This window comes from Melanerpes formicivorus, unplaced genomic scaffold (genome assembly GCF_026170545.1).
Source record: "Melanerpes formicivorus ecotype bairdi unplaced genomic scaffold, bMelFor1.0.p_v2 SCAF_17, whole genome shotgun sequence".
In the NCBI taxonomy this organism is placed as follows: domain Eukaryota; kingdom Metazoa; phylum Chordata; class Aves; order Piciformes; family Picidae; genus Melanerpes; species Melanerpes formicivorus.
Genome location: NW_027142369.1, coordinates 12,917,527 through 12,940,936, shown reverse-complemented (window position 1 = coordinate 12,940,936; position 23,410 = coordinate 12,917,527). Strand labels below are relative to the sequence as shown.

Below are 23,410 nucleotides of genomic sequence, written 5' to 3'. Positions count from 1 at the left end.
CTGATTCCTGTCTGCCACTGAGTTCAGACAGGGACTTCTGCCACAGCATCAGTGGTGACAGTAACAGTGGGGCTGGATTCAGTATCAATTTTGTATGCCTTAGTATTTATTTTATTTTATTTTATTTTATTTTATTTTATTTTATTTTATTTTATTTTATTATTTTCATTCAAGTAGTTTTAGTTTTAGTTTCCAATCCATCAGTCTCTCTCCCTTATTCCCTTTCTTCCCTTTTGGAAAGGAGAGGCCTTAGCAGAGAGCACCTGTCACTGTTCAGTAGCCAGCCCAGTCCTAACCCTTGACAGTATGCTATATTATGTCTTTATAAGCCCTCTATCACAGGAGCATTTAACAGAATTTAAATACACAGATCAAGAAGAGCATATTCTCACCAGGCACAGTAACCACACAGCCATCCTCCTGCTGTCTTTGAAAGAACTAGTGATGGCAGATAGCACTCCAGGCAGCAACTTGGGAAATTCCAGGACCATTTCCCTAACAGAAAGCCCAAACAGAGCAAAACTGCTTGAACACAATTCCCAGTTCAAGTCAGGTGTAATTCTAACTGAACACATATTCTTGGTACACTGGGGTATTGCTCAAACATGGAAGAGTTAAGGCTCTGCTGTTGGAATGACATTTAAACATATTTTTGAGCATCGTTGCCTTCATGTGCTCTAAAGTTCATCTGTACTTCCATAGTCTGGAAGGGCATAAAATACTAACCATAAAAAAGTAATTAAAAAAAATTAAAAACATAAACCCACACAAAATCAGAAGGCAATTTGAACTCTTTGTCAGAATGTGTAATTGCTACAGGCTTTTGTTTGTTTGTTTTTTTCATGTATTGGCATCCTCTGATGCTGCCTTGGCAATGTTTTCTCCTCCTCCAGAACCCACTTGGTTGCATGCTGGTCCCATCACGTTTTCTACATCTCACACCACCACTACAGCCTTATTCTTGCTCTTTGGTCTTGACCTCCAAGGAGAGGTAGTCAATAGTTAGTTGTTTAGGTGGGTTGGATTGGTTGATGGGTTGGACACGATGATCTTGAAGGTCTCTTCCAACCTGGTCTATTCTATTCTATTCTATTCTATTCTATTCTATTCTATTCTATTCTATTCTATTCTATTCTATTCTATAGCATGGGAAGCTGGACATTGGTCGCATGAAGAGTGCATGGGCTCATATAATACAAAGACTTTATGAGGTACATAATGGCTTTGTGAGAAGTGTCTCCTGACTTTGTCACTACAGAGTTCCCCTTATTCACACCTTTCTTACATTACCTCTGCACTGATGGGGTTTATAATGTCCTCTGTATATACAAAGCCCTTCCAGGGTGCCCCATATGCTACAGCTTCCTCAGTCTGTACTTCTGCTCCACACACACATGGATGTTCTCTTCTGAGCTCCACAGTCCTAACCCCACTTGGTGACCTTTAGGGAGACCAGAAGGATGGAAAGTGACAAGGCTGTGACAGAAACAGAAAGTGGGTTTGTAAAGCTGCTAGTCCTAATAATGGGCCAGTGCAGAGGTTTACTGAGACAACCGAGCAGATGGTGACATCAACAGCTGTTGATGTCTTACATGACTCCCACTCATTGTTCGACTCTCACACACACCTCCACCTCCAGAGGTGTTAAACAGAAAGTGTGAATGTGGGACAAACAAGCACTGCCGCACAGCATCTACAAACTGCTGCAGCAGCTCACGGGGAGTTTGAACTCAGCGGCAACACATCAGCGTCACTACTAAAGAGAGTCCAGCAGACACAAATGAGAACTCTAGAAGTTCTACCGCAACAAGTGGAGTCTCCTTCTCCAGACATTTTCAAGGTCTGGATGCCTTCCTGTGTGACCTGCCTTAGGTGATCTTGCTGTGGCAGGGGGGTTGGACTCAATGGTCTCCAGAGGTCCCTTCCAACCCCTGCCATTCTATGATCCTATGATTTACCCCAAGACAGAGGCTCATACTGATGTGTCACTGGCTTCTAGAGGGTGTTTGTCAAGTCCCTCAATGGGTGCCATGTTTCATCCAGTGTATAGATAATCCTCTTGTCTCTGTCAGCACAGTGCAGCCACCACCTTTGGGAAGCAGCCAGAGTTAGATAACCCATTGCTCATGCTGTCAGCCTTGCACAGATGCAGCAAACTCCTGGTATCTTATTTCCAGAGGATTCAGCAGGATTGCTGTCCTGTGGAGCTTATTAATTCTTGGGGAGCTTTCATGTGCTGCATTGTGGCATGTACTTTTCCTGCTTTCAGTCTGTTTCCATCAACACCCTGGAGTACTTAGAAAACCCATTCCCACAAACTCATGCTAAGGGGCTTTCATGAACTGCTATTACAGACCAGCGATGTCAATGCCATCTAAGCAAAGCTGTGTAGCTCAGACACTTTCAATAACTCACTTGTAAACAAGTGCTGGCTGACCTCACCTGTAGCACAGCAGGCTTTTAGCTATAATGCAGAGATTAAGATTACCTAGGAAAACTTAACATTTTCTAATTTTGATGGGGTTAAAACCTCAGCACTGAGTCCATGTTTTTTATTGTAGCATGTAGGCACATACATTCTTTCATACATCTGAAATTGAGTAAGATCTTAGTTCCAACAGCCTGTTGTCTTCTGATAGCAGATAACATAGAATCATAGAATTGTTTAGTTTGGAAGAGACCTTCAAAATTACAAAGTCTGTTAATCCAGCGCTGCCAAACCATGTCCCTCAGCACATCTGCACATCTTTTAAGCCCCTGAACGGTGGGGTTTATTATGTATATCCTGACTGTATTTGGAAGCTCCTGCCTTCACTCCTCATCACCACTCTCTTGGAACTGTGATGAGATGGGGCTTTTTTGCCCCAAGGTATTTTATTTCTGAGAGGACATGGGGCAATGGGCGGAAGTTGAGGCATAGTAAGTTCCATGTAAACATGAGGAAAACATTTTTCACTGTGAGAGTGACAGAACGCTGGAACAGGCTGCCCACGGGGGTTGTGGAGTCTCCTTCTCGGGAGATATTCAAACACCTGCCTGGATGTCTTCCTGAGTGATTTGGTATAGGTGATCCTGCTCCGGCAGGGGGGTTGTACTAGATGATCCAACCCCTAGCATTCTGTGATTCTGTGAATACCCCTGTGGGTATCTATGCATTCAGCCTTGTATTATATGTTTCTCACAGAGAGAACTGGCAGATGAGGTTGCTAAACCCCTCTCTATTATATTTCAAAAGTCCTGGCAGTCTGGTGAAGTCCCCACAGACTGGAAAAGGGGAAACATTGCCCCCATCTTCAAAAAGGGCAAGAAGGAGGAACCAGGGAACTACAGGCCAGTCAGTCTCACCTCTGTGCCTGGAAAGATCATGGAACAGATCCTCCTGGAGTCACTACTCGCTCAAAAGAATAGTGAAGAGGTGATTGGGAACAGTCAGCATGGCTTTGCCAAGGGCAAATCCTGCCTGACCAACCTGGTGGCCTTCTATGAGCAGGTGACAAAATTAATAGATGAGGGGCGAGCAACTGATGTCGTTTACTTGGACCTGAGCAAAGCCTTCGACACTGTCCCACACCACATCCTGGTCTCCAAACTGGTGACACATGGGTTTGATTGGTGGACCACTAGATGGATAAGGAACTGGCTTGATGGCCGCACCCAAAGAGTGGCTGTCAATGGCTCCATGTCCCAGTGGAGGCCAGTGACAAGTGGAGTCCCTCAGGGATCAGTCCTGGGACCTGTCTTATTCAACATCTTTGTGGGGGACATGGACAGTGGCATTGAGTGCACCCTCAGCAAGTTTGCTGATGACACCAAGCTGTGTGGTGCAGCAGACACGCTGGAGGGAAGGGAGGCCATCCAGAGGGACCTTGACAGGCTGGAGAGGTGGGCACAAGCCAACCTCATGAAGTTCAATAAGAGCAAGTGCAGGGTCCTGCATCTGGGTCGAGGCAATCCCAGGCACAAATACAGGCTGGGCAGTGACTGGCTGGAGGGTAGCCCTGAGGAGAGAGACTTGGGGGTGCTGGTGGACAAAAAGCTCAACATGAGCTCTCAGTGTGCACTTGCAGCCTGCAAAGCCAATCAGATCCTGGGCTGCATTAGGAGAAGTGTGGCCAGCAGGTCGAGGGAGGTGATCCTCCCCCTCTACTCAGCTCTGGGGAGACCCCACCTGGAGTACTGTGTCCAGTTCTGGAGCCCCTATTACAAGAGGGATGTGGAGGTGCTGGAACGTGTCCAGAGAAGGGCCACAAGGATGATCAGAGGGCTGGAGCACCTCTCCTATGAGGACAGACTGAAGGAGTTGGGGCTGTTCAGTCTGCAGAAGAGAAGGCTCCGAGGAGACCTAATTGTCGCCTTCCAGTATCTGAAGGGGGCCTACAGGAAGGCTGGGGAAGGACTTCTCAGGATATCAGGTAGTGATAGGACTAGGGGGAATGGAATGAAGCTGGAGGTGGGGAGATTCAGGCTAGATGTGAGGAGGAGGTTCTTCACCATGAGAGTGGTGAAACCCTGGAATGGGTTGTCCAGGGAGGTGGTCGAGGCCCCGTCCCTGGGGGTGTTTAAGAGCAGGCTGGATGAGGCTCTGTCCAGCCTGATCTAGTGTGGGGTGTCCCTGCCCATGGCAGGGGGGTTGGAACTAGATGATCCTTGTGGTCCCTTCCAACCCTGAATGAAACTATGAAACTATGAAATGTCGCAGCAGCCAGAGCACGCACCGCAGGGCCCTGGGTGGGCTTCAGCTTTCATGAGGGATATAGGAAGGCAGAAGAGATGGTTTGATGCACGGCTAGTGATAGAAATGAATGCATGGCACGGCCGATCCAGTGTAACTTCACACTCGCCTAGCTCTCGCCACCAAGTCGCCGCTGCCATTTCGCGCGTGCAGGCCAAGCCCCAAGCCTGGGGCGAGGCCACCCTCACACCCAGCCCCGCGATGCGCCAGCCCGACCGCCCTGCCGCGCCTCGAGGGCTTCAAGCATCCCTTCCGTTCACAGAAGCCCTGTCCGCCGCCGGGGCGGAGCCAAGGGAAGGCCGCACCGGTCCGCGTCCCGGCAGCATCGGCTGTGCGGACAGGCGCCGCGGGCAGCTGGGCGCGCCGAGGAGGAGGAAGGCCCCCTCGCACCGCGCCGAGCTTGAAGAAGGCCCCCTAGCGCCGGGGAGGAGGAAGGTCCTGCCGCTTGAGGGGAAAGAGGCCGCGATGCCGCTCTACGAGGGTCTGGGCAGCGGCGGGGAGAAGACTGCTGTGGTGATAGATCTTGGCGAGGCCTTCACCAAGTGAGTGGCGTCGCGCTCCCAGCCTTGTCTGCCCGCTTTCTGTCGCGACACGCTTCGCCGTGGAGCTACTGTCAGGGCTGCGGGGCGGGCCGGCTATCGGGATGAATAATTGTGTGGGCTTTTTTCTCTTCTTCCCCGTTTTGGGGTGATCTACGTGCTGCAAACAGACACTAGCAGCCTTTGCAGCCCAGAAGACCAAACATCGTGGGCTGCATGCCTAGCAGCGTGGGCAGCAGGTGGAGGGAGGGGATTTTGCCTCTTTGCTCCGCTGAGCCCCCACCTGCAGTACTGGGTCTGGCTCTGGAGTCCTCAGCACAGGAGAGACATGGATCTATTGGAGCGGGTCCGGAGAAGGCCACAACAGTGATATTAGGGCTGGACCCTCTCTGCTCTGAGGCCAGGCTAAGAGAGTTGGGGCTGTTCAGCCTGGAGAAGAGAATGCTCCAAAGAGACCTTTTTGTGGCTTTTCAGTACTTAAGGGGGCCTATGGAATATCCCTGGAAGTGTTCAAGGCCAGGCTGGATTGGTCTTTGAGCAGCCTGGTCTAGTGGGAGGTGCCCCTGCCCATGGCAGGGATGTTTGAACTAGGTGATCTTTGAGGTCCTTTCCAACCCCTCCAACATCCTATGATGTTTCTGTAAGAAGGATAAGGATAATCTTTTCAGCAGGGCCTGTTGTGACAGGGCAAGGGGAAATTTACTCTATGTGTCAGAAGTTCTAGATAACAAGCCTGCCTGATGGTCTGCCATTATGCAGTCTCAAAAAATATCAAGTACAACATAGTACAAACCCAAATGTCATAGAAATACAAATGCAAACTCAAAAACTCTTGCCTCTTTAGAGAAGCAGAGACGTCCTCAGGGTGTCAAGAAGGCAAATTCATCCACATGGACACAATCAGAAATGTGTGCCTAGCCTAAAGCTAACAGTATTTGTGTGAAAGTTGCCTCTCCAGCACTGAAACTTGGGAAGCATTTCTAGAGTATTTTAACAGTGAACATGGTGCCAGATTGATTCAACAGCCTCTTTTCCCAGAGGGCTGCGTGTACCTGGGACATGAACATGTGGGGGGTTGATGGTTTCTAACACTACAAGATTGTTTTGATTTGTGGTGGGCAGAGGTATAGTTACATTTTTGGTCTATGACATAAATCACTAAATACTGAGCATTTCTCCTTCCCCCTTGAGTTGTACTACTTTTAAGCTAGAACACAAAACTGAAAAATAGAATCACAGGATGGCTTAATTAGAAGGGACCTTTAAAGGCCATCTAGTCCAACCCCTTGCAGTCAGCAGGGACATCTTCATCTAAGTCGGGTTGCTCAGAGCCCAGTCCAACCTGACCTGGAACCTCAACTCTTACCAACCTGTGACACCCAGTGCTTGGAGGTCCAGCAGCTTTACAGTTTTCTACTAGTGTGTTCTACTGTTAGTTTTCATCTGAGGCTCTTACTTAATGGGGGTGGCAGTGGTGAAACAAACGTCAAACGCTTATTTTTTTTTTTTTTAAATCAAATCTTGAATTTCTTTTGGTTTTCATTTGGCTTCTTCAGCCCATGGTATTTTTGTCTTTTAAGGTGCAGTTGCTTTATGAAAACCAGACGGGTTTCTGAAAAGTGTGTTTTGCTGTTGCTGCTAATTTCATTATGTTGCATCCAAGTGGGATGTGGAGCCCTCTTGTTCTGCCAGGAAGCCTGCAGTGGTAACCAGTCATCTTGAGGTAGTAATTACACAATGGTAAGGGTTGGAAGGGACTTCTGGAGATCTTTGAGTCCAACCCCCCTGCCAAAGCAGGACCACTCAGGGCAGGTCGCGCAGGAACATATCCAGATGGGTTTTGAAAGTCTCCAGAAATCTCTCAGGGCAGCCTGTTCTAGTGCTCTGTCACACTTACAGTAAAGAAGTTTTCCCTCATGTTTAGGTGGAACTTCCTGTGTTCCCTGTGGCCCTCATCCTATCACAGGGTACCTCTGAAAAGAATCTGGCCCCTTCCTGATATTCACCCTTCAGATATTTGTAAGCATTCATAAGATGCCCTCTCAGTCTTCTCCAGGCTAACCAGCCCTAGGTTTCTTAGCCTTTCATCACAAAACAGATCCTCCTTGCAGCCCTCTGCTGAACTTTCTCTAGTGTTTCCCAATCCCTCTTGAGCTGGGGAGCCCAGAACTGGACACGGTACTCCAGATCTGGCCTCACCAATGCAGTGTGGAGGGGGAAGAGAACCCAGGATGCTTGTGAAGGGGTTGCATTTCAAAGTTAGAAATGGGGGTGGGGGTGAAACATGTCTGTGGAACAGTACTGATCAGCAGTGAAATAGGCCACAGGACCTGCATGGTGATCATCATGGCTTTGTCTTTTGTTTCCTCTAAATAAATGCAACACAAAATGAGGATTTAAAGAGGACACAATTACTTAATCTTGCCTGTGTTTACTGGGAGCTTTAGTGAAACTTGTGGGCCTGTGTCAAGGAATTGTAATAGGCTGAAAAGAAGACTGCAGGAGGATGACTGTAAACAGAAAACTGTACTCGGTGGAAAGTAGGAGGCACATCAGAGTTGAATATTAACAGTCCTTAAGTGAAGAAAACTTGTTGAATGTAGCTGAGAAGGTATCAATACAAAGATATTAAATCTGTCTCATTCAAGATGGCTGTGTGCAAAACACCTCTTTGCAGTCACTGAAGTATCCCTAATTAGTGTCTCTGATGGTTCCTAGGCCTAGTATGTTAAATAATGATTTGCAATGATTTAAGGTTTTCAACATTGTCTTTTAGGTGTGGGTTTGCAGGAGAAACTGGACCAAGATGCATTATTCCCAGTGAAATAAAGAAACCTGATGTCTCAAAGGTAAACTACTTTACCTTTACAGTGTTTGATGTGTTATGGTACAGCAAGAATTTGCAGGTATCTTTTCTCTCCATTATAAGCTGAATTTCATTATCTTATATCTGCTGATGATAGTAGATTGTAACTAGATACAAGTAAGTGTGCTACAAGTTAAGGGAAACCCGTTACCAGTGCAGCTTAGGTTTGGGGCATTTACTGAGACATTTTTTTCCCTAGGTCTGTTTTTTTTTATTATTTCTTTTAGTAGAGAATGGCAACTTTGGAAAACTAATGTTGAGATAAGTTACCAATATGGAAAATAATCATGAGTAAACTCTGGAGCTTAATGAGAAGGTGACTTTATGAAATGCTTTGTAAGCAGGAGTGAGTATTTCTTTGTGTGCCCGATCATATATGTTCAGATATAATGTATTATTGTATATATTTATTGAGGCACCATGTATATATCTGTTTATATGTAATCACTGCCTGGGGATATTCTTACTTTACAGCCTGTCAAAGTTGTTCAGTACAACATTAATACAGAAGAGCTCTATTCATATCTGAAGGAGTTTATCCACATGCTGTATTTCAGGTAAGAAATAGTTGGATATTATTTATTCATGCCTTTCGTGGCTCTTTTTCTGAGCGTGGTGAGAGGTGTTAGAAGTATGACTGAAGAAAAGACAAAGAAAAATTTGCAAGTGGCTGCCTGGCTGTGTTTTTGCAGGAGGAATTCTGTGGTGCTGAGATTCAGGTTACATTACAAAGTGTTAGGGTCCTGCAGAATCAGGAGCAGAACATACTTAATGAGTTTTCCCTTTTAACTGTGGCACTCATAAAGACTTGATAGGGGAAGATCATTACCTAAGTTAAACTGATTTTAGTAAAGTTGAACCTCATCTTTTATCAATGCAGAGCTCTCTCCATGTGACAGTGGTTTGGAAGGAGGAATCTTAATCTGTGGGATATTTTTACCTCAGTAATACATCTTTCTATTGTATTTTTAGTACCATTAGTTGAATCATGAAGTTGAACTTACTCTTTTATCTTTACTTCCAATCCTTAATTTCACACAGTAAAAATTGTCACAGGGAAACCAGTACTTAATTTCTGTGCCTCAGATCTTCTGGTGCAGGTTGGTTTTTTTTCTTTCTTTATCTTTGATCATAGTGTTGTAGTTGAAATCAGGACAGTTCCATCCTCTTCCACTGAAATCAGGACATTTGTATCATCATTCTTCCTCTTATGGGCACACTAACACTGAACAAGCAATTAATGGCTATTATTTGAGCCTGGTTTTGCATTTCTTTATATTGATTTTGAAATGTGTGATGGCTACTCAGAACTGCAGACTGCTGGCAGATAAGTCTAGAACTCATTTTCTATAACTCAGTTTCCTAACTTATAGAAGAGTGTTGGGGTTTTCAAGTCTGAGAGAAAGACTTCACGATCTGCTGTAGAACATGCTATCTGAATGCAAATTGCTAGGATTTTGGAGGAGAATGAAGTATGAGAATAAGCTAAGTCTCATGATACGTGCTTAAAGCTACCACTTCTGTTTTATGCATCTTGCATTTGTTTTTTTAGGCATCTGCTGGTGAATCCCAGAGACCGTCGTGTTGTGATCATAGAATCTGTCCTGTGCCCTTCACACTTCAGAGACACTCTCACAAGGGTCCTTTTCAAGCACTTTGAGGTACATATTTTAGATAACTACTCTGTACGCTCAGTATAGCTCTTGCTGGTAGATATTTTGTTTGCAACCACTCGTGGATACGGACAACAGAATTAAAATAAACCCGAAAGAATAAGAGAGGCAGAAAGAAGATGAAAGAAAGCTGATAGTTGTTTGGGGATGTAGGGCAATGGAAACTGGACTAGAAGTTGGGTTTGTTTTGTTCTGACTCTGAGGCCCCAAAGCAGGAGCTGTTAACAAGGCTCCAAAGGGTTTCTCTGGCTCGTACAAAAACACAGCTCACATTGTGCTGTTGCAGACAGATTCAATAATCCCCATCGAGCAGTGCCTGAAGCCAGAATTTATATTTAAACACTTGTTAGTGCTCTGTCAGCAAATCTTATGACTTCTACCAGAGTCAATATCTTTGTCTAGCATGTGATCTAATCTCCGGCTATACTCATTTAGAGGAGAGATTAACTGAAGTTTAGTATTTTCTCTGCTTAATGAGCCTTCTAGAAGAGAAGTCTGAAACTCATTCCTGCTTAGAAAATATTTCAGATGGTGAATCTGGATTTCTTCATTTCAGACAGAACAAAGGTTAAGGGTCTTCTATAAGAAGTAGTGAGCTACTAGTTTGTCTGCAGAACTTTTTCACTGTGCTTCCAGAGCTCGCTTTAGCAACTAATCTTTTGCATAATCCTTTCCTGCTCCTGATGAAATTTTTGGATTTCCTGAAACGGCTGAAAGATTTGAGTGACTTGGCTTCATTTTCTTAGTCCCATTACAGGAAAAAATATGTCTCAGATAAAGCATTTGCATGCAAAAGTGGTGGTTGAAAAGGATTTGTGACTGGGGAAGTCATATTTTGATGAAGAGTCTTTGTCATTTGTTAAGAATTTAGCTGATACTGATGTGAGGTTAATTCTCTCTGGGTCATATTTGCTTTCAGTGCAAAGAGTAAGAGTTAATATTAATACAGGGCCGATATTATAAGTTGGATCTCTGGGCTAGGTATCAGTAATACTGCCCTTAAATGCAGGATTTGCTGAAGTTAGTCATGTAGCTTACACTTCAAGATGTTCCATTAAAGGAATTGTTGCTATCTAGAAAAACTGAGTTTTCTGTGAGAAAGAAGTTTCTTACATCATTTTGACTTGAGTTTCCACATTGCTTTGGGGAGTGTTTTAAATAGTCTCTCCTGTGAGGTTGTGTGCAAGTGTGTTCTCATAAGGCACACTTTTATGGGTTTTCTGGTGTATTTGTTCACATACACAAGTCTTTATACAACATTTCAAGTAGCTGTGGTTTAGTTTCTGTAATTTTTTGACCATGACAGTAAGAAACTTGATCAATGACTTAAGATGAACTCTGTAGTTATCTCTTGCTTTTATTTTACAAGCCCATGTAAGATTCATTATTACTGAAGTCACTGGTATGCCCCACAGATAAGGTGAAGGTAGAATTTAGAATCCTGTTGTATTTTGTTCATTACTACACTGCTTAAAAACCTCAAGATACAGTTGCTTGGATTTTGCTCTTAATATGACCTTCAAGCATCTGTGCTTTGGGTGGTTTGTTTCTTTTTCTCTCCTGCCAATTGTCCTTCTGTTTTTCACGTTAGGTACCTTCTGTTTTGTTTGCTCCGAGTCATCTAATGTCTCTGCTGACACTTGGGATCAACTCTGCCATGGTGCTAGACTGTGGATATGCAGAAAGCTTGGTTCTGCCTGTATCCTTTAATAATACAGAAACAACATTTTCACCATTAAGGCTGTCATGCCAAGATGATATCTGTACAGACTTCAAGTGTGTTAAAAGGTGATAGGAACAGATCAGCCAGTCTGGCTTTTGACTCTTAAGATATCATGACTTGGAGTATCTCTTGACAGCTGACGTGCTAAATCTATGTTAACTTAAAACTTGGTGTAGTGGTTCATAACTTCAGCCTTTATATGCTAGAAAATAATGTTGGAGGAAAGCAGTTTTCAGGCAGTTGTTAAGAGGAAAAGGCATTTAGTTCCACCAGACTGAAAACTCTAAAACCAAAAAGGAGCTTTTCCTGATCTTCATGTAGATATATGAGGGAATTCCAATTCTGAGCTGCTGGGGTGCTCTTCCTCTGGGAGGAAAGGCTATCCACAAGTAAGTTCACAGTTATACCTTCCAACTTATCGATGATTTATTCATGAAGGTTCATCTTTGACTAATGAGTAAAGGTTCCTGTTGAGCATGACTTAAATCGTAACTGTTGCTGTCACAGCATCTGATTTTTAAAGTTACCACTGTTTTTTGCCGATGTAAAAGCTATGAAAACCAGATCTGCTTCAGTTTATATTTAGAGGAATGTAACTGAAAGGAATAAGTACTGTCCCTTAAGTGTGATACAGAGAATCAGCCTGATCAACAACTGTCTAACTAACTGAATGTGCCGTGTTTCAGGGAGCTGGAGTGTCAGTTGTTGGAGCAGTGCACAGTTGATACAGGATTAGCCAAAGGACAAAGCCTTCCATCTGTGATGGGTAAGGTCTGTTTGATATAGCATGTGTGCTGTGAACTTGCACTGGAGGAGGTGGTTTAATACTATCAGTGAAAAAAATTAGTTTCCTATTCACTGCATCTTATGTGATCTATTTTTCACGATTTCTTTCTCCGTATTTAACAAGTGTATTCTTTTTCTGATAAGCCACTCATAACAGCATAAGCCACTCATAACAGCAGGTTGGAATGAAAGCTGAGATAAATGCTCAGCAATTTTTCAGTCTCTTTTGAGAGAAGATAACCTTTTTATTTCTGTTCTTAATACCCTTTCTTCCTGAGAAATCCTTAAAATCTGCTGTCCAAGTGAAACTTCAATGTCCTAAATGTAACTCAAACTTAATTTCACTCTTAAGTTCTCCTTCTACTTAAAAAGCTTGTGTTCTGAGTTACTTTTTTTAAATTTCAGGCTCAGTTCCAGAAGACATAGTAGAGGATATAAAAGGTAAAACTTTCTGCTTCACAAAACTCTAGTTTACTAAATTGTGCAGTAGAGTGTGGTACTAACAAGTGTGCAATACTTTAAAGTTAGGAATGTGTTTTATCTTCTCTGTTTATCATATCACTGGAAGAACTTGCAGTGTTCTTCATCTGAAATCAAAACTGTGCTGAATTCCTCTTTCAGGTCCAGCCTATGGTGGTAAAGATGTAGGCTGTAGATACTTACAGTAGACAAATTCAGAAAGGGTATTACACTATTGTATGTCTCCAGTGATCAGCAGGCCAGCTTAACTTGCTGTTGTGTATTTCAGCTACTGACATTTTGCTTGCTGCCTGTGAATGTGTACAGTGTGTGCTCTGTGGGACAGAATTAGCAGATGTCATGTTCAAAACCTGGTATCGGAGATCCATTTTAGTTGCAAGTGCAGCATTTAAACAGTCCTAACATCAGGACATAAGAATGCTTTAAGGTGATTTTGTTTATAAAGTAACTAGGAAGGCTCAGTTTACTTAGAAGTAAATTCTTCCCAAAAGAAATTGTAGAAGAGATTTTGGCATGTTAATCGGGTAGGCAAGATGAGTCAAGGATTCCGTTTGCTCCAGAAAAAAACAGAGGCTATCTTTGAGCAGAATTTGGATGAATTCCTGTGTGACATTTCATGTGTTGTATGTATAAAAATATAGATAATTGTAGAAGCTAGCAAGTAGTATATATCTCTTGGTCCAAATTAGGAGGTATTCCATCAGTCAAATGCAAAATAAATTAAATACAGCTGGGATTCATTAAATGGAAGTTGCTTCTCTTAATTCCTAGATGTGAACACAATTTTCTGATCACTTCTGGTTTTATGCAGTCTTTTGGAACCAGATATAGTAGGGTTGAAGTGATGATTGCCTGTGTACTGAAGGGATGTGTCTGTGTGACAGCCATTTGTGAAGCTACCTCTTGTGTGCCAGGTACAAATAAGCAAATGTACACTAACAGCTGAGATACAAGTGAAGTTTCGCTCTTGCAGTGTTGCTAAACACTGAAGTTAAAAATGTCCCTGCTCACTGGAGGGGGTTTGAACTAGATGGCCTTTGAAGGTCCCCTCCAACCCAAACCATTTTGTGATTCTTAGAGTGCTGCAGGAAATATATTGCATGGTTACAGCTTGTTTGAAAAATGAGCAGTGTCTCCTTTGAAGCCATGGTGCAAGACCCACAGTGGTGCATTTGACAGCAGAGAACAACCCCTGTCACCATGTAGTAACTGAAGGCATGATTAGTAACATCCCTCTCTTTAAATCTTATGTAGCTCATCTGAGAGAGAAATCTTACCTTGGCTAGCACAGTTTTGGTGTCAGCCTCATGTAACTCATAGTCTAGATAACATCTGAATTCTGCTGAAGTGCAGAGACCATTTTTCTTTACATGTATTTGATAATGGCTTTGATCAGCGAGAGTCTGAAGTGTGTGGTCTGCTATAAATTAAGCAAAATTATTGTCTTCATTGCTGACGAAAGGATCCAACAAAATCTCTCTTCTGCCCCTTTCTGTTCTTTTATGAAGTTCGCACCTGTTTTGTGAGTGATCTCCAACGTGGACTGAAAATCCAAGCAGCCAAGTTCAACATTGATGGCAGTGCTGAGGTGAGTGGAGAATGAAGCCTATGCTAGTCTTTGGAACTGGCTGTAGCCTTTTTGGCCTCTAAAATAATGCCCGTTTGTTTTTATTTCTAGCGTCCTTCACCTCCTCCAGATGTGGACTATCCATTAGATGGAGAAAAGATTCTCCATGTAGTTGGCCCAATCAGGTGAGTAATGCCATAGCAGAGTATTTACCTTTAGGAGGGTGTGTTCTCAACTCTGAAAGCACATACATTTCTGTAAAATTGAATTTTAATGCAGCTCTTGCATGGCTTGGGGAAAAGTGGCTGGAAAGCTGCCCAGAGAGAAAGACCTGGGGGTGTTGGCTGACAGTCAGATGAATGAGCCAATGCTTACCTGATGGCCAAGAAGGCAAACAGCATCCTGACCTGTATTAGCAGTAGTGTAGCCAGCAGGACTCGGACAGGGCTTGTCCTCCTGTACTTGGCACTGGTGAGGCTGCACCTTGAGTAATGGGTTCAGTTTGGGGCCGCTCACTACAGAAAAGACACTGAGGTGCAGGAGCATGTGCAGAAGAGGGCAAGCTGGTGAAGCGTCTGGAGAGCAAGTCCTTAAGGGGAGCAGCTGAGGGAAACAGGGTGGTTTAGTTTGGAGAATAGGAGGCTAAGGGGAGACCTTCTTACTCTGTGCAGCTACCTGAAAGGAGGTCATAGTGAGATGGAAGTCAGTCTCGTCACCTAAGTAACAAGTGATAGGACAAGAGGAAATAGCCTGAAGTTGTTTCAGAGGAGGTTTAGGTTGGATATTAGAAGAAACTTCTTAGCTGAAAGGGTTCTCAAGCACTGGAACAGGCTCCCCATGGAGGTGGTTGAATCATCATCACTGGAGGTGTTTAAAAGATGTGGAGATGTGGTGCTGAGGGACATGGTTTAGCATCAGATTTGTTAGAGTAGATAATGCTTGTACTTGATGGTTTTGTAGGACTTTTCCAACCAAAACGATGCTATGATTCTCTATGCTTTTAACGTCTCATAGCTGAAGGCTTTGTGCGGGGGCACAGTGCATGCCTGTAATAAGAGGAGTCACAGTGACTCTGGAGAGCTCACAGGTAGAGATGAGAGCAAACAGATGGGAGAGATGAGGGAAACAAAGTATTAAATCATGACGATGAGACAGCTTCAGTGAAGTGAGCAGGACAGTGTCTCCTCCCTGTTGGCACTGCCTGGTGCATGAGTTGTCAGCAGGAAGTCTAGTTATTTCCAGTTCTGCAGTTGGGGAGTGTGAGCTCACAGTGTTGTGTTGCTTCTCATTAACACTCATTTCCTGTCTTTTCAACAGAGACTCTGTTGTGGAAATACTGTTTGAACAGGATAATGAAGAGACATCTGTTGCCACTTTGATCTTAGATTCCCTCATTCAGGTATCTTTATATTGAAAACAATTTACTGAATGCCTCCAGCGTTAGAGAACCTGCTGTTACAAACGACTCCACCTAGAGTAACACCCTTCTGACACCATTGGCTGGAGAAGTTGAGCACAGGATGACTCCTGGAGTTCTGCCACACGATGAGTTTCTGAGGGGTGGCAAATCACCATGTGTCATCCACTCTGATTGTTTTTTTTACTCTTTGGTACACTGCAACCTGTCTAGGAGAGTCTTCTCAGAAAGGTGGTGCTTGCTTCACAGAGGAATAAAGCAGATGGTGTTTGTTTAGGGGTGAGGCTCTACATAATGACAAAGGAGAAGCTAATACTTGGTGTTAAAGGAATGACACTGCTTGAACTGAAATGACACAGATACTCCCTTTATTCTCTTTTCAAGGTGTTTTGCTCAAAGTCAGACTTTAAGCCCTGCAGACTGCTGGCTTTCCAAAAGTAGAACAAAATTAATTTGGACATCTCAATTACAGGCAGTCTGCTAGATTTATTGTCGACAATTTTCTTGGCATATCCAAATGTTTTATTTCTTGTTATGTTTAGGGAAAGAGGCATTAGAAAGCCACTATAAATGGAAATTTTCATTAGGTGGTGGTGCATGTGTGCTAATTAAAGTTGACCTCCTGTAGTTACTGATGCCATTTAAATTAGTTTGCTGAGACATAAATTATTGGAGAGCCATAGGCTTGGATGACAGGACAAATATTCCTATTAGAATTCCTTATGAAAATAAATGGTTTAAAAAGATCTGTGCCTGGACTCCTCACCTCTACATCTCTAGGTGTTTACCTTACATTACTCTTTGGCCAGAGGGACGACAAGTGTTAAATAGCATCCAATTACTTCCTGTGGACAAATGAAATACGGCAGCCTGAAATTTTCCAAAGGGACAGCACAGAGCTATTCTGTAAGGAGCAGAACTAACAGAGATTGCTCTTCTCATGCCTTTATGTCATCTAGTTGGATTATCTGATGCTTAAGGCAAGCTCCAGCAGATACCTTTTGTGCCTCCATGACTTCTGACTCGCACATGAAAGTAAAAAGAGTCAGTCACATGTGTAAGTGTTCCATCTCTGAGAGCACTGGTTGAGGCTTCACCTCTCTCTGGCACATCTCCCAGAACCTGTGGGAATTACTGTCACTAGTAATTCTCTAATCTGTTGTTTTGGCCTCTCTGAGCTAAAGGGCTTTACAGGAACACAGTTTGTCCATAAAAGCCTCCACTGGGCAATTCCTTATGCCTGGCTTTCTTGGGAAGTCTGGTGGAAAAATTATGTTGGTTATGTTTTCTCTAAGTGTGAGAAAACAGCAACTGAAGTGCACAGAAAGTCTGACTGGATGTCTAGTAGGCCTTTGAATGCTCGTTCATGCAACTTCAGTGAAAGTGTTGTTAATTTGTGTTGTTTTTTGTTGTTGTTTTTATTTCCTGTTTATTATATTAGTGTCCTATAGACACCAGGAAGCAGTTGGCAGAGAACTTGGTAGTTATTGGTGGCACTGCCATGCTGCCGGGATTCCTTCACAGGCTTATGGCTGAAATCAGATACCTGGTGGAGAAACCCAAGTACAAAGAAGTCCTTGCCACCAAAACCTTCAGAATTCACACTCCACCTGCCAAACCCAACTGTGTGGCCTGGCTGGGAGGTAAGAATGAAAACGACTGTTAAGCAAAGGTACAAAATGAAAAAAAAAATCTTGCAAGTAGGCTTTGGAATGCATCAGTAGCAGTAAGAGTTAGGTGAGCTATTGAAATCAAGCTATCTTGGAGCTGTGTGGAGTTATGTCCTCCTGCAGGAAACTAGAGTAAAGCTCCCTCAGCGACATTTGGAAGGCAGAAAGGCTCTGCAGGTTGTGGGAGCTTTTAACAGGTGACAGTGATGTGATGGAAGTTGGCTTAAGTGCAGTGCAGGGCTGGCGCCATATGGTGGCACCAGAGGGACCTGCTGCCTGCGGGAAAACCTGATTGTTGGTAGCAGAAGTTTCGTCAGTGACAGAGGGGCTGTGAGCTGTGGGGAGGCCACAGGCTCTGTGCTGATCGCCAAGTGACAATAAATACAGCAGCTCTACCATGGATATTGAATACTGCTAGGGAAAGAGAAGGGCCTTCTCCTGCTAGCGTATCTTTTAAGGAAGGTTCTGTGGTTGACAAGAATCAATGCTTTTCTAAACTTTGTTACTAAGCGGGGCCCATCTGGTGGGTGTGAGGAACTAACTTTTATTTCCATACACTTTAAAATGCAAACGTTCATAAAATTTTAGTTTTGAAACCTTTCAAATCTACTTTTAGAATTAGAAGCAAGAACAATTTCTGTGCACCAGTTTCTCTGATGCTTTTCTTCACTGGCAGTGCTAGTGGGTTGCTGTTGCCTGAATCTTCTCACAGCTTGTGTAAAGCTCCTGTGGGTGTCATGTGACGCTTCTTGGAGAGAGATTTCCTTAAACACTAGTTGTTTTGTGTGAAGCACTTAAAAATCAAAACTTCCAGGAAACTTGGTCTAAGAAGCAGGTCTGCTAGGCCAGTTTTCTTCTCAGCAGAGACTGGGTGGTTCTTTGTTGTCAGTTACTTTCAAGGAACATAAATGGAAGCAATTTGTGAATAGCTGGGCTACTGAAAAGGAATGTGATGAGATCCTGTCATTTCTTTAATTCTTGGGAGTGGAAAAAGGGAAGTTTTGATTCTTGATGGGGAGAAGTAGAAAAGGGCATTCAATGCATCAAATTAAAGCAACATTTTATTCATTTTTTTTTTTCCCTTATTAATGTAGGAGCCATCTTTGGAGCACTTCAGGACATACTTGGGAGCCGATCTGTGTCCAAAGAATACTACAGCCAGACAGGCCGCATACCTGACTGGTGCTGTCTTAATAATCCTCCACTGGAAATGATATTTGATGTTGGAAAAGCACCCCCACCACTGATGAAGAGGGCTTTTTCTACTGAGAAATAAGTCCCTAAATGCTAGGCAAGCATTTTCCTCATCTATCTCAAGTAGATATCCCTGCATTGACACCTTTAGGATTTTATATTAAGTAACATGTGTGTAACACATTAAATATCAACCATGTGGATGTCTGGGGGGAGTATGGGGGTAGCTACTAATGCTATTTAAAATCACATCCAGTTAGCTCTAAAAAACTTAACTCTGGCAACTACTATGCTATTTTGTCCACTTCTGAAGAAGTTCTGCACCATCATGAGTTGCAGCCTGTTGAGTTCTTTGTTATTTATCTGTACAGTAAATGACATTGAGAGAATTTGGCTTAAGACGTTTTGATTTTGGATATGGTTAGAGGAATGAAGGATGGATTACTGCAGGAAACATTGCTGGAAGCTTTTCTGTCAAATTCCATATTAGAATATTCCACCCTTGCATCACATGTGAGGACATTTTTTGGGACTGTTTAGCAAAAGTGCTGAAGCAGTGTTTCCCCTAGATACAGTCCTCCTTGAAGAGTTTTGGCAGAGACCTTCTCTGCCTGTAGTTCTCACATAATGCTAACAACTCTTACAGTATCTCTCTTCCAAGAACTAATTCAGTCATGGTTGAATTCCCCTTCCTGCAGGTATTTAGAAGAGACGCAGATGTGGTGCTGTGGGACATGCTTTAGCACCAGACTTGGTAGACTTAGGTAATGGTGGAACTTGATGATCTTAAAGCTCTTTTCCACCCATCTTCTATGTAAGATCTATAAACAGGGGTGGAAAGAAGTCTGGAATCTCTTACTGAAATACCAAGCTCAGAAGCCACTCCTTTGCCTTCCTTTCTCCTATCAGAAACATTAAACTTTACTGTCCCACAACAATATGTATTAAACGAAACTGCAATTTCAAAGTTCATTGCTTAAGGGGGAAAAAAGTGCATTTGGATGTTAACACTGTATTTAGGAATTGCTGGCTAGTTGATAGGCTTTAAGCAATGCTGTAACTTCACAAACCGAAGGAGAAGGAGCATTCCCCTGGAAAACAAACACAATTCCATTCCGCTGCTAATGCTGCGGCTTTTGGTTTGTCATCATTCTCACTGTACTTCCTGATACTGCTGTGAAGTCACTTTGCACATGGAGCTGGGACTCCTGCTGAGCACTCCAAGCAGTGCCAGGGCATCTCAGCAGCATCCTGTCTTGGAAGAGGAGTTTTCCTTGGCCTGAAATGCTGCTGGACGTGCCACACTTGACTCACTGGCTAAATGGTGACTCTGCTGGTATCTGTTGGTTGCTGCAGTTTAAATCCTACTCTGAGGAGTAATTATTTATCTTAGATTTGGGGAGACACATTGTAGTAGTTTGAAAATTACTGGATGTGGTGGAGTTTTCTATTTCTACATACTTTTTGTGACTGATTTCCCTGTGTTATTTGCTAACTACTTCCTGTGGTTCCTGAAGCACATTATTTGAAGTTAAGCCTGTACTTAAATTGTGGAGAAACTTCACAGTGGGCAGCATGCTCCAGCATTTAATTGAGCTTCTGCACAATTTTGTCATTCTCTGTCATATATGCATTACCTTAACATGTGGTGGTAGTTGGCACATGGTAAGAGAACACTCCCTTTTTATCTTGATGCTTTTCAGGTTAAAAGCTACAAAAAACAAGAGGTGTTGCTTGAAGTGTTAAGTCTGTCATAGGTGAGACTTTGGTTGGTAGCATTGGTCTGACAGTACTTACACGGATTATTTCTCTCCAGAGCTGCTGGCAGGTGTATTTTTTAATTGCCTTCCTCCTACTTCAAATGAGCTGTGTTACGCAGAAAGCACAGAAAAGCAGACAGGCACAGCTGTGAGTAATTGTTAATGGTTCTTTTATAGTCCTGGGATGAGGTTGGTCTTTTAGAGACCATTTCATAGAATGATAGATTCATTTAAGTTGGAAAAACCTTTCAGATTGTTGAGTCCAACCATGAACCCAGCACTGCCAAGTCACTAAGCACTACATCTAGACAGCTTTTAAATATCTTCAGGGATGGTGACTCCATCATTGCCCTGGGCAGCCTGTTCCAGGGCTTGACAACCTTTTTGGGGAAGGAATTTACTCAACCTAAGCCTCCCTTTGTACAGCTTGATGCTGTCTCCTCCCATCCTATCACCTGTTACTTGCAAGAAGAGACCATCTCCATCTCACTACAGCCTCCGTTCAGGGAGTTGCAGAGAGCAAGAAGGTCTCCCCTAAGCCTCCTTTTCTCCAGGTTAAACAACCCCAGTTCCCTCAGCCACACCTCATAAGATTTGTGCTCTAAAATTTTCAAGAGTTTCATTACTCTATCTGGACATGCTCCAGCAGGTTCTTAGACCTCAAAGTGAGGCCTGGGCAGTGTTGCTTTGCGGTGATATGAGATTCTCCAGTCCAAGCACTTTCTGGATTTCAAGGTCAAGAAATTTCATAGTGCTATGCACAAAAAGCTTTCCTGTAGCAGCCTGAGGAGAATGATGTACCATGACCAAAATACCCAGCTTCTTCAACACATACTGTGTTGTGTTCTGTCAGGTTTGGATTTGGAACAATGGATTAAGCACTGTATCTGGACACCTCTGTAAATGTGGTATTTTGAATTCTTGATTGTCTCTGTAAGCATACAGTTAAGGGTTTAATTTCCTTCATGTTGTCCATTTCCCAGCAGATTCCTCAAAACCCATCATTTCCCTTATGTTCTTGAGTGTCCAGGACCTTCGTTCTGGTTGCACTTGTTCCCCCATAACAAATCACAAATTCTGTTTAGCCTGGAGAAAAGAAGACTGAGAAGAAATCTTATGAATGCTTACCAATATCTAAAGAGAGGGGATCAAGAGGATGAGGCCAGACTCTTTTCAGTGGTGCTTGGCAACAGGCACAAATTAAACACAGGAAGTGCCACCTAAACATAAGGTTAAATCTTCTTTCCTGTGAGGATACAGGAGCACTGGAGCAGGCTGCCCAGAGAGGTTGTGGAGTCACCTTCTCTGGAGAGATTCCAAACCTGCTTGGATATTGCAGTCTTATACAACCTTCTGTGGGAGGCCCTGCTCTAGGATGGGGGTTGGACTAGATGACCTGCAGAGGTCACTTCCAACCCCCTCCATACTGGGACTCTGGTTCTGTAACTATGGGGTTACATGAGGGATGAGAGCATTCTCTCCAGCAGGGCCCTGCTGTGGGGTGTGCTGCTTAGCTGCACTACTCCACCATCACCTGTTTTCCAAGGGTCCAACTGCTTCTGGCAAGGAAACCTGTAGGTGAGTCTGGTTCTCCTTACAGGAGGAGTGATGGAATCTTAATAGTTAGTGCATAAGGCAGACCTGTCTGGAGTGATCTTTGGCAAGGATCAGGGATATCAATAGTTTTCTGAGTGACTTCAGGATGTATTTATGATTGCAACAATTATGATTAATAAACTAAAATGGACAAAACTGCAGTTTTTGGAGACAAGGCTGCTACATCCCTGTTCATAATATGTTCCCAACCTGTGATGCAATGACAAGCTTTCTAAATTGATGCTACTTCCATTGCAAGGCACAAAGAGCTGTCTTTAGGCCTGGGAAAGGAACATTCAGACCCAAGATCTTCTCATTCTCCTTTGTAATGTGAATAATTGAGAGGCAGCTCAGTGACCCAGATTGTGTCTTGCCTCATTAAGAACTGAGGCAGAGCCTACTGAGGCTGCCCCTGAAAGAACAGTTTGCCATCAGCACAAGCCCCATGGAGCTGGGAGGGGTTACTCAGGTCTGTAAGGATCTGTAGGGGAGACTGAACTCCTACAGAGCCTGTGCTCGTGGTGGTGCAGTGATGTCATTTTCCAGAACTGCAGCAGACTGCAGCTGAGGAAGTTCAGAATATTCTTAGCCCTTCCCATTTTAGGAGTATTTCTGTACAGCTGTACATGTGTACTCTGGGAATTTCACAAGAGTGGCATGTTCTGCCACCACTTTTTCATTCTGCCTACTCTTCTCCTGTGGGGTCTCTGCCTCAATGAACAGCTTCAATAGCTGCTGTTTCACACTGCACAACCAGAAATCCCAGCTCTTCTGTTACTGGCAGTTTAAGTGCAGAATCTCATGATCTGTTAAGGACAGAAACAGGATTCTTATTTCATCACATGGGTGAGGAAAGACTATTATCTGCTTTTCTGAACAACTAACCCTGGAAACCCCTGAGAGTTAACACCTTAAATGTGTTACTGCATTAAAAGGGATTTGGCTGGGTGGTTTGTTGTTGTTTGTTTGATTTTGTGTGTGTGTTTGTTTCGGTTTTTTGTTGATGTTTTTGTGGGGTGGTGGTGGTGTTTGTTTGTGTTTTAAATAAAGCTGAAATGTTGTATTTCTTCCTTTACTGGCATAGCAGGGATACATGGATCCTCACAGCAGACAAATTCACGGTGAATTCAAATGTTTTATCAGGAAGGACAGTGACACAGACAAACCCCTGCACTAACTGGAGGTTTTTCTTCTGAAACTTCAAATTCTGGGCTGAATGCCATTCCTGAAGGTTGGTGTTAGCTAATTGCACACAGCTCCAGCCAAGCTATGTCCTGCTGACAGGAGGACTATTTTGGAGTATTCACAAGCACAGTAAGTTGCAGTCTGCCTGGTGCTTGTGCTGTGACTCTGGAAGCTGGTCTTTGGGAAAGATGTTAACTCATTCCTTTCATCTCCCTTTTTATA

At 43.4% G+C, this 23,410-nt stretch overlaps 1 protein-coding gene across 1 annotated transcript; it reads left to right on the top strand.

The window, feature by feature from the left end:
- The first annotated feature begins 5,132 nt into the window (after positions 1–5,132).
- ACTR10 (actin related protein 10) lies at positions 5,133–23,066 on the top strand. Its single transcript, XM_068148993.1, has 13 exons — positions 5,133–5,274; positions 8,048–8,120; positions 8,612–8,694; positions 9,690–9,798; positions 11,402–11,509; positions 11,855–11,922; positions 12,220–12,299; positions 12,725–12,760; positions 14,308–14,387; positions 14,478–14,551; positions 15,684–15,765; positions 17,225–17,426; positions 18,548–23,066. The coding sequence occupies exons 1-13, from the start codon at positions 5,198–5,200 to the stop codon at positions 18,727–18,729; spliced, it is 1,254 nt and encodes a 417-aa protein (XP_068005094.1). The 5' UTR covers positions 5,133–5,197; the 3' UTR covers positions 18,730–23,066.
- Positions 23,067–23,410: the final 344 nt, after the last annotated feature.

What these genes read in the sequence shown, in the direction of transcription:
- ACTR10 (XM_068148993.1), top strand. Translation starts at nt 5,198, where the DNA reads ATGCCGCTCTACGAGGGTCTGGGCAGCGGCGGGGAGAAGACTGCTGTG. An exon ending in CAGAAAGCTTGGTTCTGCCT is followed by an intron (nt 11,510 to 11,854) that starts GTATCCTTTAAT and finishes ATCTTCATGTAG; the next exon opens with ATATATGAGGGAATTCCAAT. An exon ending in CTGTGTGGCCTGGCTGGGAG is followed by an intron (nt 17,427 to 18,547) that starts GTAAGAATGAAA and finishes TTATTAATGTAG; the next exon opens with GAGCCATCTTTGGAGCACTT.